General features: G+C 48.0%; 7 protein-coding genes across 7 annotated transcripts; 5 read left to right on the top strand and 2 right to left on the bottom strand. All coding sequences in view use genetic code 12, as the record gives it.

The window, feature by feature from the left end:
* Positions 1 to 180: 180 nt before the first annotated feature.
* Positions 181 to 1,338, top strand: LODBEIA_P22100 (uncharacterized protein; the record flags this gene model as incomplete). Its single annotated transcript, XM_066972185.1, has 1 exon — positions 181 to 1,338. The coding sequence occupies one exon, from the start codon at positions 181 to 183 to the stop codon at positions 1,336 to 1,338; it is 1,158 nt and encodes a 385-aa protein (XP_066829148.1).
* Positions 1,339 to 1,944: 606 nt separating this feature from the next.
* Positions 1,945 to 3,117, top strand: LODBEIA_P22090 (uncharacterized protein; the record flags this gene model as incomplete). Its single annotated transcript, XM_066972183.1, has 1 exon — positions 1,945 to 3,117. One exon carries the CDS (start codon positions 1,945 to 1,947, stop codon positions 3,115 to 3,117), a length of 1,173 nt encoding a protein of 390 aa, XP_066829147.1.
* Positions 3,118 to 3,450: 333 nt separating this feature from the next.
* On the top strand, positions 3,451 to 4,023 carry LODBEIA_P22080 (uncharacterized protein; the record flags this gene model as incomplete). Its single annotated transcript, XM_066972182.1, has 1 exon — positions 3,451 to 4,023. One exon carries the CDS (start codon positions 3,451 to 3,453, stop codon positions 4,021 to 4,023), a length of 573 nt encoding a protein of 190 aa, XP_066829146.1.
* A 478-nt stretch (positions 4,024 to 4,501) lies between these two features.
* On the top strand, positions 4,502 to 8,072 carry LODBEIA_P22070 (uncharacterized protein; the record flags this gene model as incomplete). Its single annotated transcript, XM_066972181.1, has 2 exons — positions 4,502 to 4,504; positions 4,674 to 8,072. The coding sequence occupies 2 exons, from the start codon at positions 4,502 to 4,504 to the stop codon at positions 8,070 to 8,072; spliced, it is 3,402 nt and encodes a 1,133-aa protein (XP_066829145.1).
* Positions 8,073 to 8,179: 107 nt separating this feature from the next.
* LODBEIA_P22060 (uncharacterized protein) lies at positions 8,180 to 9,202 on the bottom strand (the record flags this gene model as incomplete). Its single annotated transcript, XM_066972180.1, has 1 exon — positions 8,180 to 9,202. One exon carries the CDS (start codon positions 9,200 to 9,202, stop codon positions 8,180 to 8,182), a length of 1,023 nt encoding a protein of 340 aa, XP_066829144.1.
* A 928-nt stretch (positions 9,203 to 10,130) lies between these two features.
* On the bottom strand, positions 10,131 to 11,183 carry LODBEIA_P22050 (uncharacterized protein; the record flags this gene model as incomplete). Its single annotated transcript, XM_066972179.1, has 1 exon — positions 10,131 to 11,183. The coding sequence occupies one exon, from the start codon at positions 11,181 to 11,183 to the stop codon at positions 10,131 to 10,133; it is 1,053 nt and encodes a 350-aa protein (XP_066829143.1).
* Positions 11,184 to 13,156: 1,973 nt separating this feature from the next.
* LODBEIA_P22040 (uncharacterized protein) lies at positions 13,157 to 14,221 on the top strand (the record flags this gene model as incomplete). The annotated part of the gene is made up of 1 exon (XM_066972178.1): positions 13,157 to 14,221. One exon carries the CDS (start codon positions 13,157 to 13,159, stop codon positions 14,219 to 14,221), a length of 1,065 nt encoding a protein of 354 aa, XP_066829142.1.
* Between the last annotated feature and the right edge of the window lie 231 nt (positions 14,222 to 14,452).

Genomic DNA, 14,452 nt, shown 5'->3' with positions numbered 1-14,452 from the left:
GTTTCAATTCATCTTTCCTTTTTTCCCCAAAGCTGTATCAACACCGAGTTCTATTATTTAATTACATTCTATTCAGATTTTTTTTTTTTTTTAATATTTGCATTTTCTCTAAATTGATTTTAGATAAGGAAAACATCTACAACAACCACCAAGGAAAAGTAAAAAAAAACAAGAGACACGATGGATTCGGATAGAGACGTAGCTATGGAGGATGTCAACATGTCGTTGGATGATGTCATGGATTCGATTGATATCAACGTTATTGCAAACGACGAAACGGGCATTGCCAACGCCAACACCAAGAAGAACAAGTCCAAGAGCAACATATCCTCCAAGAACCAACCAGCTGGCGCAGCAGCTGCTGCAGCGCAGCAGCAACAGCAGCAGCAGCAGCAGCAGCAAACATCGATACTAGACACCCTGTCAATCAACCAGTTAGACCAGTGGATTGAAAAATTGAGCAAGTGCGAGCCGTTGTCGGAACAAGACGTCAAGAAGCTCTGTGAAATGGCAGTCGAAGTGTTGCAGAAGGAGGAAAACGTACAGCCGGTTCATGTGCCCGTCACCATATGTGGAGACGTCCATGGCCAATTCCACGACTTGATGGAGTTGTTCAAGATTGGCGGACCATGTCCCGATACTAACTATTTATTTATGGGCGATTACGTTGATAGAGGCTACTACTCCGTGGAAACCGTGTCTTACTTGGTTTGTATGAAGGTCCGTTTCCCCAATAGAATCACGATATTGAGAGGAAACCACGAGTCGAGACAAATCACCCAGGTCTATGGCTTTTACGACGAATGCTTGAGAAAATACGGCTCGGCCACGGTGTGGAAGGTCTTCACCGACTTGTTCGACTACTTCCCCATCACGGCCTTGGTCGACAACAAGGTGTTTTGTCTCCATGGCGGCTTGTCGCCCATGATTGAAACCATTGACCAAGTTCGAGAATTGAATAGAATCCAAGAGGTGCCCCACGAAGGACCCATGTGCGATCTATTGTGGTCGGACCCCGACGATAGAGGCGGGTGGGGCATATCGCCACGAGGCGCCGGCTTCACTTTTGGCCAGGATATAAGCGAACAGTTTAACCACACCAACAACTTGAGTCTTATCGCGAGAGCCCACCAGTTGGTGATGGATGGTTTCAGCTGGAGCCACCAGGAAAACGTCGTTACCATATTCTCGGCACCAAACTATTGCTATCGATGCGGTAACCAGGCTGCTATTATGGAAGTTGACGAACAACATAATAGACAATTTTTACAATATGATCCAAGTCTCAGACCTGGTGAACCAACTGTTACTAGGAAAACCCCCGATTATTTCTTATAATACTTTTTTTTTATAAGCTGTGTGTGAGAGAGGGAGAGAGAGAGAGAGAGTGAGTGTGTGTGTGTTTAGGAGTATGAGTACATGAGTTACATTCGGTTGGACTTTTTTAATCTTCTCTAGAATGGTACTTTATGGGAGAACCCCCATGGCATATGATACAGGCCTGGCTGGGCCGAATAAAAATTTCGACTTTCTACAATAAGGAGGGTCATGTTAGTGTAAAATTTTAAACCCAATCAGGGCCATACGGTTAGAAACAACCCATTCACATAATAGTACTCTTTTTCCACCAACAGAGTAGACTCGGACTTGGGACTCTCTTCATGACACATCTCATCGTCATCAACATCCGATGGTTGGGATGCCTATTGTTGCACTGGGCAAGGTGGCTTGTCGCATTGGGTGTCGCAAGAACAAAACTTTTCCGACACCCATACTCCTTGCAACCAACCAGAAATCTTGAAAAATAATCAAGAGGACGCAACCACAGTAGGCGATAGAAAAATCTAACAAAGCAAAAGCACCTCATATTCTACAAGACAAAAACCCCGTCCTCTTTACCACCCCTCCGCTGACAATTCACTTTTTTTTCTTTTCGTCTTTTCAATGTTGAGGTCACAGATAAGGCTAGTGCCGAAATTGAATGTTGCGCCTGCAGTGACAAGGAGGAGCATCTATACCTCGGTGTTGGAATCCGACATCAACATAACACCAGCCGGCAAAGTCAACTTGGCCGTGGGTAGCGGTGGGCGTTCGTCTAGAACTGGCTATACTGCCACTGTGTTTGGCGCAAGCGGATTCTTGGGGAGGTACCTCGTGTCGAAGTTGGCCAGGCACGGAACCAACACCATTGTGCCCTATCGAGATGACTTGAAAAAGAGGTTTTTAAAAGTGCAAGGTGACTTGGGCGTGGTCAACTTTGTTGAGATTGACGCGAGAAACTTGCAGAGCATAGAGGACGCCGTGGCTCACTCCGACATTGTCGTGAATTGCATTGGGGCCGACTACAACACCAAGAACTTCACCATGGCCGACGTCAACATCGCCTTGGCGGAACGCATTGCTCAAGCTGCCAAGGACGCCGGTGTGCCTCGCTTCATCCACGTTAGCTCCTACAACGCTGACCCAGCGTCGGAGTCGGTGTTTTACGCCACCAAGGGCATTGGCGAAGCACGAGTCAGGGAGATTTTCCCTGAAGCGACCGTGGTTCGCCCCGCGCAGATGTTTGGCAGAGAAGACAACTTGTTGAACTACTTGGGCCCCAAGATCAAGATGTGGACCCCGGGCAAGAACTCAAAGGAGATCTGGCCCGTGCACGTCTTGGACGTGGCGCGCGCCTTGGAAATCATTGCCTACGACAACTCCACCATTGGCAAGACGTTTGAGTTGTACGGGCCTGAAAAATTGACCTATCAGGAAATCAGACAGATGGTGCATGGAATCACCGAGAATTTCGCGCAAGTGGGGCCATTTGGATACAACTTTTTTGACTATGAATTGCCCTTGCCCTTGGCGAAATTGATTGCCCTGGTTCTGCAGTTGGTGTGGTGGAAATTGCCTAACCCTGACCAAATGCAGAGACATTTGATACATCAGAAAATCGACCAGCTGGCAGCCACGTTTAAAGACTTGGGTCTTGGCGAGGAGGAGAAGACAAAGTTGGCGGACGTTTTGTTCAGTTATGTGAAACAGTGGAGACATCCTTTGATTGCTCAAAAAGGTGGTCCTAACAAGAGAATGTTGGATGACATGAGACACGTTCAGCATTTCACTGAGTAGATTCTATCTTTTGAAATATAACATATAGAAAAAGAGAAAGAGACTGAGTTGCGGAAGTATAGTAGTATTTTTTAATCAAAATGGAAACGATCTTTTTTGTTTTTTTTTTTTGGGGGGTGGAGGTGTTTTTCTCGTAGATAGCCGAGGGCTTATCTGTTGAAAAATTTCCCCCGTACTTCAAGATCACACCATACACATAGAGAAACACTCACCATCGCAAGTCTGGCCTAGACATATAAAAACCGGGACCACGCCCAGCCAACCTTCCTTCAGCTAATAACATAGAGCATTCAGAAACCGAATAATTTTTAAAAAAAGCAGTTGAATCGATAAATGTACCGACTTCCACCAATAGAAGAGTTTCAGGCGCAAACACCAGAACAGCAAAAACAGACATTCGACAACTTGTTCGAGCCCTGTTCGTCGCTAAGCTGGTTCATCCAGACGTATGTCTTGAACCGTCCGCGCACCTTCACAACCTACGGGGACTTCATCGAGCTCGTGCGCTCCGAGCTCCTCGATTTCCTCGAGATGCAGGAGTTTGCCAAGAGCAGAACCAACCGGGAGGTGAGCCCGCTCGTTGCTGAAATCATTGCGGCGCACCCGCGGCTTGGCGTGCCGAAAACAACGCTGCTAAGCGAGCACTCGAGCGCTGAGCAGAAGAACTTGGGAGGCGGTCTGGATGAGATGCGGCAACGGTTGGTGGAGTTGAACGCGCAGTACGAGGCGCGCTTCCCCGGGTTACGGTATGTTGTCTTTGTCAATGGCAGAGGCCGAGATGAGATTATGGAGGATATGCGGCGCAGGATTGAGCGGGGGAGTATTGAATTGGAGCGCGAGGTTGCGTTTAACGCCATTTGCGATATTGCGTTGGACCGCGCTCGCAAGCTTAGTGCTAAGATCTGAGAGGATGGAGTTTCAGCACTACGTCGGGGTTTGGCTACGCTGGATGATTGTAGAGATGTGTTTGCTTCTGGGTTTCGTGTTTTGAACTGTAAGGCGTGCGCGGCGCTGTTGCCCGCAGCCGGTGTAACTCGATGTACTTTCAACACGTTTTCGTTTTTTTTTTTTATTTCTTTCGTTCTTCACCGTTGCAGCTCTACTTCTTCATCACCTCCTCTTACCTCTCTCGTCATGATGTGTCGATGGTCGTTGGCATCTTAGCTTGATTCCATTCGCTTGCGGCTGCTGCCAAAGGAGGTCAAAAAGTGGTTGTAAAAAAAGTGGTTGCAGCACGACCCCCCACGGCAGTTGGACAACGCTCGAAAATGACTCTGGGAACATTTCTGAGATAACTGAATTCCAACAACTGGGAGTAGCAACGAAAACTGCACACCATTCATCCCACCAACCCAAACCCAGCACGACTCATCAATCTCTCAAGATGGTATGTCTTTGACCTTATTCGAGTCTTCCTGCGCCTTTATTTTTTTTTTTTGAAGGAGGGACTCCCGTTTAATTGAAGGGGGAAAATCTGTTGCACGGGCGGAGTTAGGCGATTGCCAATTTGCCAGATGGCCATTGGCACTTTAGAGAAGTACTAACTCTCAGGCAAGGCTGGTGTAATGGAAAATGCTAAAAAGCAAATGCAGCGTCTTAGCATTGACGATGCAAAAGAAGGCCAATATGGCTCAATTTACTCGGTCTCGGGTCCCGTTGTTGTTGCCGAAAACATGATTGGATGTGCCATGTACGAGTTGGTCAAGGTTGGCCACGACAACTTGGTCGGCGAAGTCATCAGAATCAACGGCGACAAAGCCACAATCCAAGTCTACGAGGAAACCGCCGGGGTCACCGTTGGTGACCCCGTGTTGAGAACTGGAGCCCCCTTGAGTGCCGAGTTGGGCCCAGGCTTGTTAAACACCATTTACGACGGTATTCAAAGACCGTTGAAGGAAATCAAAGACGCGACAAACTCGATTTACATCCCTAGAGGTATCGATGTCCCCGCGTTGTCCAAGACCGTCCAATACGACTTTAAACCGGGCCAATTGAAAGTTGGCGACCACATCACCGGTGGTGACATCTTTGGCTCGGTGTTTGAAAACTCGTTGTTGGACGACCACAAGATCTTGTTGCCTCCTAGAGCTCGAGGTACCATCACTTCCATTGCCGAGGCTGGCTCTTATACTGTTGAAGACACGGTGTTGGAAGTCGAATTTGAGGGCAAAAAACATAAATACTCCATGATGCATACTTGGCCCGTTAGAGTGCCAAGGCCCGTGGCTGAAAAATTGACGGCCGACTACCCATTGTTGACGGGCCAGAGAGTCTTGGATTCCTTGTTTCCCTGTGTTCAAGGTGGTACCACATGCATTCCAGGTGCTTTTGGATGTGGGAAAACGGTTATCTCACAATCTTTGTCCAAGTATTCCAACTCGGATGTGATTATTTACGTTGGCTGTTTTGCTAAAGGCACCCAGGTTATGATGGCCGATGGCCAGGACAAGTCGATTGAGGAGATTCAAGTGGGCGAGAATGTCATGGGTAAAGATGGATTGCCTAGAGCAGTGGTGGGTTTGCCCAGAGGGCATGACACCATGTACGATGTGAAACAGGTTAGTGGAAAGTCTGAAACGCACGGGTTGATGGATTTCACCGTGTCTGCTGACCACAAGCTTGTTTTACGCACCAAGCAAAACGTTGACATGACTACTCGTAAGAATGGAGGCAACTTGTACGCTGCTGTCACTTACTTTGTATTGGAAAAAAAATCAAGTAAGAACCTGGGCATTGACATGGTTAGGGTCAAGTCAAAGGTCTTTGGCTACCATGTCCACGGTGGCAAAGTTGAGGCTGAGGCAAAAGCTGCCCAGTTTGCCGAGCAACTTGACCATGCCGCTTGGATTGATTGGGTCATAGAGGCAAGAGACTATGCCAAGGTTGAAGCCAGTGTCAAGTCGCACAGCACCCAGTTGATTAACCCCGTCTTGTTGGAATCGGGTGCACTTGCCAAGTGGTTGGAGTCAAAGGGCCACAGCAAGGAAGTTGCCCCAACTGCTGCTTATTTGATGGGGTTGTGGGCTGGAAACAGTTCTTCGGAAAGCGCTTTGCTTTTGTTTAATGCAACCGAGTCTGCTGTGTTGGCTGAAAGGGTCTCTCGCGACGCTGCTTCACTTAGGTTGTCCTCAACTGTTGGAGGAGGAAACCACCAAAAATACAGTGGAAACAACCACTCAGCAGGCGTTGCCGATTTCGAGACACACTTTCTCGAGCGCGTTGCAGCTGCCAAAGAGGAAACAGTTGATGCAGACTTGGAAAGTGAGAGCGAGGGTGACAACGAAAGTGACCGTTGCGATCTTTTCGACGATGAGGTGCACTCAAGAGCGTCAGACATTACTTGCGAACACTGGTCATCTGCTGGGTCATGCGACCAACAAGGTGATTTGACAGTGACATTTGTTGGCGCCGGCAACAACTCGAGCAATGTCCTTTGCGATGCCATTCAACACTTTGGAATGCAAAGAGAGACAGAGCACTCAAATGAAAAATGCATTCCTGAGACTTTTTTCGCAGTAGAAGACATTGCCGTGAGAGAGTCTCTTTTGGCTGGTTTGATTGACTCACGTGGTCTTGTGGAGAAGAATCTGGACTTGCCCACAAGTGCTACTATTGCCACTATTTATAAATCGGTTTGCTACGGTGCCCTTAAAGTAGCCCGTTCTTTGGGTATCCAAGTGTCCATCAGCGCTGAAGACGCCAAAGTAGGCGAGGACCAGCACCAACTTGTTTATCGCTTGTCCTTGAGCGGTGCTGCTCTCGCAGGTGTCCTTCGTAACTGTTCACTTGCAGAAGCAAACGATTGCTCCTCAGATGCTGCCTTTGAGAGAAGTCCAGTCCCATTCCATTTCGACTTGGTTGAGCGCGAAATGCAAGACTACTACGGAATCACCCTTGCTGCCTCTTCCGACCACATGTTCTTACTTTCCAATTGCGCCTTGGTGCACAATTGCGGTGAGCGTGGAAATGAAATGGCCGAGGTGTTGATGGAGTTCCCCGAATTGTTCACCGAGATTGACGGAAGAAAAGAGCCAATTATGAAGCGTACCACGTTGGTGGCGAACACCTCCAACATGCCTGTCGCTGCCAGAGAAGCTTCTATTTATACTGGTATTACATTAGCTGAATATTTCAGAGATCAAGGTAAGAATGTTTCGATGATTGCTGATTCATCATCGCGTTGGGCCGAGGCCTTGAGAGAAATCTCGGGTCGTTTGGGTGAAATGCCTGCCGATCAAGGTTTCCCTGCTTACTTGGGTGCCAAATTGGCCTCGTTCTACGAGAGAGCTGGTAAAGCCACGGCGTTGGGATCGCCAGACAGAGTTGGATCTGTGTCTGTTGTTGCTGCTGTGTCGCCTGCAGGTGGTGATTTCTCCGACCCTGTCACTACGGCCACGTTGGGTATCACGCAAGTTTTCTGGGGTTTGGATAAGAAGTTGGCTCAAAGAAAGCATTTCCCTTCGATCAACACTTCCGTTTCATATTCCAAATACACCAACGTGTTGGATAAGTACTATGATGCCAATTACCCCGAGTTCCCCGCTTTGAGAAACAAGATTAAGGAGATCTTGTCGAATGCCGAGGAGTTGGAGCAAGTTGTGCAGTTGGTTGGTAAGTCGGCCTTGAGTGATTCCGACAAGATCACCTTGGACGTTGCCACTTTGATTAAGGAAGACTTTTTGCAACAGAATGGGTATTCCACGTACGATGCGTTCTGTCCAATCTGGAAGACGTTTGACATGATGAGGGCATTCATCTCGTATTACGACGAAGCGCAAAAGGCCGTTGCCAATGGCTCGCAATGGTCGAAATTGAGCGAAGCTACTAGCGACGTGAAGCATGCCGTTTCATCGGCCAAGTTCTTTGAGCCTTCTAGAGGTGAAAAGGAAGGGGAAAAAGAGTTTGGTACTTTACTCAGCGACATTTCCGAGAAATTTGCCCAAGCCTCAGAGTAGCACCACCACAGACCACCACAAACCACCAAGGTTTAGTTTTTTTTAGATAAGTAGAAACAAAAAAGAAAAAAAAGCGTAAAAAAAAAAAAGAGAACGATTATATTTACTCATTCATTAAACGGATCGATGCAAGTGGAATAGACCCCACTCGCAAACACCCAAATGCCATCGATGCAACTCGTGAGGAAATTATCGGTGCCGTCAACCAAATCGCGCACTTCTTCATCGAAGGAGTTGACAATCGCGGTGCGGCGCTCATTTTCTTCGCCCATGTTGTCCATCGCTTGCAGCAGCTTATGGAAGTTCAAAGGGTACTCATTGATAGGGATGCCGCGGGGCGTATACACCGGTTCAACAGCCGGTGACCCCGTCCCTGAACCGGGGTTGGAGCCATTGATGTCGCGGTGAGTGAACGTTGCAGCGCACAGCGGGCTCTTCTCCTCCTCCCCTTCCTCATCATCAGTTTGGGGTGCTTGGGCGTGGCCCATTTCGATGTCGCGCTGGGGCGGTTTTGCGAGGTTGGCGAACCAGGACGCGATGCTCTCGTATATCGTGCGTTGTCGAGCCCCGTACTCCTCTGCTTGGAACGGGTGCTGGTTCGCCATTACCATCTCGTTGTTGTGCTGCGATTGCGCGGGGCGGAAGCGCGCGTAGCGGTGTTCGACGTAGTCAGTGAAGACGTCGCTCGTTCTAGCATAGCGCAACCTCGATGGCTGTAGATGCTGATTCTGGTTTTGGTTTTGGGCATGGTGAGCATGGTGGGTGTAGTTATGGATGGGGGGATGTGGTTGTGGCGGAGGCGGTGAATCTGGGATATAGGGTGGTTCATGCGGTGAGAAGGACAAGTTCTGATCGGACCATGGCGACGAGCAAGTGATGGGCGACGTGACTGGTTCCGACTGCGTGGGGATCTCGAAGCTTGATGTGGTGGTTGTGGGTGTGGTCTTTGGTAAAACCTGGATTGTCGCGGGCTTAGCTTGCGTCTGGAGGAATTTGTAATGGTTGGTGATGTGGAGTTGATGGTGGAGGTGGTTGAGGCGTGCCGGCGAGTTGATGCGCGGTTGTGATATCTGGCGTGGTGTTGGGAGTGTTAGTGGTGCGAGCGGGATCCCATTTGAACTGGTCATCATATTTTTTGAAACTCTTTGCCAAATGCTTTAGCTAGCGTCATGTTTGCAGCCGGATGTTTTTTTGGATGCATCTTGGGAGTTTTTGGAGTTTTCATGACTGCAAAAAAAAGAGTCCGTATATTTGATATTTTGCAGTCAAAAAAAAATAAAAAAAAGGAACCAACCAATACGGGAATGAATCAACGAAGGCGAGTCTGGCTACATCGAGTAAAAAAAAAGTTTTAATCATGGACGTACATTACTTTCAAAGTATAAACTTATGTTTTATAGCGAGATAGACCAAATTTTATTCATTCAAACCGTTCAAAAAAAAAAAAGCAAAAATCAGCAACAGAAAACCCATAAATGAAAATCCAATGATGAAAAGTGAATGTTTCTTTTATTCAATTACCTCATTCGTAGCTTCAGTTGTACAGTGTTTCACCAATTTGAATTCCAGGACTCATGTTTCAAGTGCTTTTCCTTGTTTAGTTCCTCTTTGTTCAGTTCAGATTTGGGGTGTCCATTTACTTTGATCTAGCTCTAACCTTCCGTCTCTTCCTTTTCAATCTTCTAACTCTCTTTTTTCTCCACTTATCTCTCATTTTGAAATAACTGAATTGATGTGGTGAGAAGAGGAAAAGAAGAAGAAAAAGAAGAAGAAGAGGTGTGAAAAGAGATGGGAATGTGGTGAATAATTTTTTTATGAATGGCGAGACTGCGACAGTTAGGAGACAGACAGTGAGGGAGAGTCTCAGGGGAGGAAAGTTGCATTGGAGCGAGTTAGCTGCGGGGGGAAAGCGCACGACTTTCCACATTCGGGAAAGCCCTCGAAATGGGGATATGCACGTGGTATGCACGTGATTAGACAAATGCCGAGTGATTGGCGTAAAGGAATGGGGATAGTTTTGGTATAGTCTAGCTCGGTACTATTCACAAGAAAGGCTATTTACTCTACTTGGTCGGCCACCTTGATCTCCCTTTTCAACCTAGCGGTTTCCAGATGCAACGCTTTCGTCAATGCTTCCTTGACATGCGAGTCAAGGTTTAATCTATCAGCCAATTCGTCAATCACCTCCAGGGTAATCACCATGGATTCGTCGTCATCCCGCTTGAGCTCAGCCATGGCGTCCTTGGGCGCGAATTGGTCATAGATCTTTGCAATCTCCAGCAACAGCTTGAAACTCACGTGGGTTGTGTCTGCCACTGTAGCTTCTTCGTCTTTCTTAGTTGGAGTTTCTAATAAATAGTCCAAGTTCCTGACTCCCATCAAGGCCTTGATGTGGCAATAGACCCTGTAAGCGAGGTAGAAACCCGGCACGTTGGGGACGATGGGGATCAACACCAAGGGAAACGTCAAGGGGATCCCCACGGCGCATAGAATGGCCTGCTTTCGGTGGTAGTGCAAGCTGTGGTCTCTGAAATGGTGGAGCTGTCGGATGATCGTGCTGGGGTCCTGGAAACTTGGGTGGTACAACGGGATGGGGCTCAACTGGTTCAGCGGTATTTGCAAATTCTCAACTTCAGACTGAACTATGACGGGAGAATCATCCTTGTTCAAGTGGACCAAGTGTAAGCTTTCTTCGTTTACTTCTCTGATCATGGCACTCTTACTGGGGAAGGATTGGAGACACGATTCCTGGTAGGGGATCTTGGCGAGCAATTGCTTGACTAGTGAGACAATCTTGACGTTGATGCTCAGTTTGGAGTCAGCCATCTTGGTCCATATCCGCGTGGCCACGCCAACTAGCTTCGCCTCGATCTTGGTGAGCCAGGGTAGCTTCAGCGCCTGCGTTGCTGAAAGCAACGCCGGTCTGTGGTTGCAGTAGATGAACGACTCCTTGGTGGTCAACGGCAACGAAAGCACGTAGATTGCATTCTTATCGAGGATGTGACTTGAGCCCGAGCCTTGCTGGTGGTGTTGAAATCGTTTCACTTGGGAAACCGCGGGGAATCGAAGAACAACCGAAAAGCTCGTCCTTCCTCCCGTGATAACATTCATTCTTTTATGTATTTTGAGAGCGACAGCAGAGTCTCAGAGGAGGGGGGGGGGGAGGGGCAGTTTATAAAAGCATCGTGGTGGGAACCTGGAGAAATCCGTCTCAATTGCTATCCACCTTTTTGCTGCTGGAACAAGATGGCGAATATTTCCAAGACACAAAACTCCCCCCACCCCCCTTGCAGCCACGCAATTCTCTCGCCAGATTTTTTTTCCTCCCGCCAGCGTTGCCCCATCGGCGTGAGGAAAAGATGAAGCATTATTATTGAGTCGGGCCTGGCCTCAGATGGCCGCTGGATGAGATGGTTGATTGGATGGAACTGCCATTTGGGTGAATGATGGAGGAAGCGGAGGTGTTTACCGTGAAAAGCTCACTGTAGTGTGTAGTGTGTAGTGGGTAGTGGCTGTTGGTGGCTGGAGAGAGAATAGGAGGCAGCAATCCCCTAGTAGGTTATTCAAATCTCACCAATGTAACCCAAACAGCAAAACACATCATCTACAGTCAAAAAAGGTCCCGTTGGAGAGGTGTTGCTATTCTGAGTAGACTTTGTATGGCCAACTTGGGCCGTTGTCTCTTTATTCAAAGAGCTGTTTCGAGCTAGAGAACAGTTTCGTGCTTGCGTGTCGAATCGAGGCTGGTGGAAAACTTTTTGCCGTAACACTGGACTGTTGGTGTGTCATTGTCCAGCATTTACAATACAACCAGCTAGGCTTGAACAGGGCATCATAGCAAAGAGGGCTTAACGATGAATCAACTTTGTATGGGACGCTTGAACGGTTGACGATTCTGTTTTGGAGTTATTCTATGCCAAACCCTGTTTTGAAGCTGGGTCGACTCGGGCCTAGAGATCTCATGCGAAATCAGCCGCTCCATGAAGCCACTGCCTTCCCGGTTCATGCATCTTGCATGGCCATGGACGCCAGGTGCTCCATCAGGGAAGGATATATAGGAAGAAAATTACAACTGCATGGTCCCACGCCCTGAACGCAGCTTCATTCATAGCAAGTAAGGACCCAAACACACCACCAATTGACATCGCTCTAGTTGGGTCCGTTAGAAAGCACCCTCTTTCATCTCATGACCATCCCCCATCGAACTGGGTTCTGCTACTGAAGTGTAATGGAGTCACGCAACAACTGGAGCATGTAGTGTTCGAGTTCCATCGATGTCTCACACGTTAAGGGGCTTTTCTTTTCCCTCCTTAAACCTGGGCACTAATGGAGCACCATATAAACCAATTTTGAGTTTTTGAAGAGGTTGACTCACGTCGAATACTTATGGAAGTTGAGCAGTTCTAAAACTGTTCATTTTTCAAACGTTTGAAGAAAGAGCGAGGAGCTTGTGCTCTGGAAAGTGCTTTCCTGAATCGGAAATTGAAACTGATTCTGGCGAGGGGTTGGCATTAAAGAGAAGATTAGGTTGGTTTCTTTTAGAAGATGCTACGTCCAAACTCAGGCAAGTCAGGCTGACGTTGTTAGTGCAAGTCGGAGTGGCCGTGGTAATATCCCCCCTACAGCTGAGGTGAATCTGGCGCAGGTCTAGTTGCTTGATCGTTTGGCCCCAAAATCTGCAAATAGATTGTCCAAAAACTTTTCCCAAAAAAAAAAATTGAGATATGTGCAACTCAAACGACAACAGATACCGCGCGATGTGTAGATGTAGATAATGTCAATCTTGGGGGACGATAAGACGAGGTTTGCCTCCGATGTTGTCAAGGATTTCAAAAACTTTCCCAAGATGGGCAGGCTGGAGGTTTTCACTTGATGCCAAATTCGGTGTACTGCCTCGAGAAAACCCACCACATAAAAATTGCGCAATTTGGAACAGAGCAAACATAACAATAACAAACTCCAACCACGATTACCACAACCACCCTCGTCCTAGCTCAACCCGGATACAACTCAATCCTCAGTACATACCCAGTACTTTAGCATAAGTCGCTTTAGCATCAAGATATCCAAGAGAAACTACCTGGATGCCCGGTGTACGCCAAGAACCCCTGCACCTCGCAGCGATACCGGAGAATCCGTTCCAAAACTACCCGGTGAAATCCTATCTGCATAAACCAAATGTCATTCCGTCCTATGTGCTAGACAGTATATCGAAGTACGAAACCCACCAAAAGGCCACGCTCTCCCCGGAAGAACTACAACAACAACAGCAACTACAGGATGTCTATCGCTACTCGGGCATCACAGATGACCCCTATATTCGAAGCATTGGAGGCTCATGGTACCAATTCAAAGAATCGATCTCGACGCCAATGACTTACCCAAAGTACAAGATCAGTCGAGGGACGGACCATTTGGATAAATACGACTGGAACTCCCCCTGGGGCGGAGAAGAAAGACTACGCAAGGAGTTTGGCTACTCGAGCGACTCGGACGCCACGAAAGTGCCCGGTTTATTCAGCTTTTTCCGGTCCAAGGACCCCGATGACGACAAGCCAAAGACCTCGGCGACGTACTGGATGCAGAGCAGCTCGCGGACCCAGCTCAAGCAGCGAATCAAGAAGATATTCATGTTTGACCCCTTGGTGCCGCTCATCTTGCGGATCTTCACCCTCATCTTCTGCGCCGTGGCCTTGGCTTTAGCTTGCAGCATCTTTGTCTTTAGCAACCACGAGTACAACGGCCGCCCCGTGCAGCAGCAAGCGAGCACCATCATGGCGATAGTGGTGCAAACGTGCGCCTTGGTCTACGTGATGTACATCGCGTGGGACGAATACACTGGGAAACCCTTGGGGCTCAGGGAACCAATGAGCAAGTTGGGGCTCGTGTTGTTGGACTTGTTGTTCATCATCTTCTCCTCGGCGAACTTGTCCTTGGCGTTCAACACCATGTTTGACGACGAATGGGTGTGCGAGATATACCGCAACCCGGACATCTTGAACCTGTTGAAGTTGTTTCCGGTTATCTCGTCCATCTGCGTTCGACAGCGGGCGTTGGCCTCGTTTCTCTTTGTTGTCTTGGTTACATGGGTCTTGACTTTTACGATAAGCTTGCTCCGAGTGATTGATAGAGTCAATGCTCCAAAATAGATAATTTTCCAATTTTACCTCTTAGCACCAAGTCTGTAGATCGCCTCGTCTCGTTACCCAGTGTCTTTATTTCGCAGCCAAGGACCTTACAGCCCCAAGTTGGTTCCTTTCTTGCTTCCTTCATGGCTTGCGCTAGACGGAGAGGCCGCGAGAGCCCCATGGAAAGATCAACCTCGTAGATAAAAAAATAAAAAATCAAAAAAAAAAGAGAGAGGAAGGACCTGCTCTAAG

Source organism: Lodderomyces beijingensis (assembly GCF_963989305.1).
Source record: "Lodderomyces beijingensis strain CBS 14171 genome assembly, chromosome: 3".
Lineage (NCBI taxonomy): Eukaryota > Fungi > Ascomycota > Pichiomycetes > Serinales > Debaryomycetaceae > Lodderomyces > Lodderomyces beijingensis.
The sequence above is the reverse complement of the archived record's forward strand: the minus strand, read 5'-3'. Positions and strand labels throughout refer to the sequence as shown.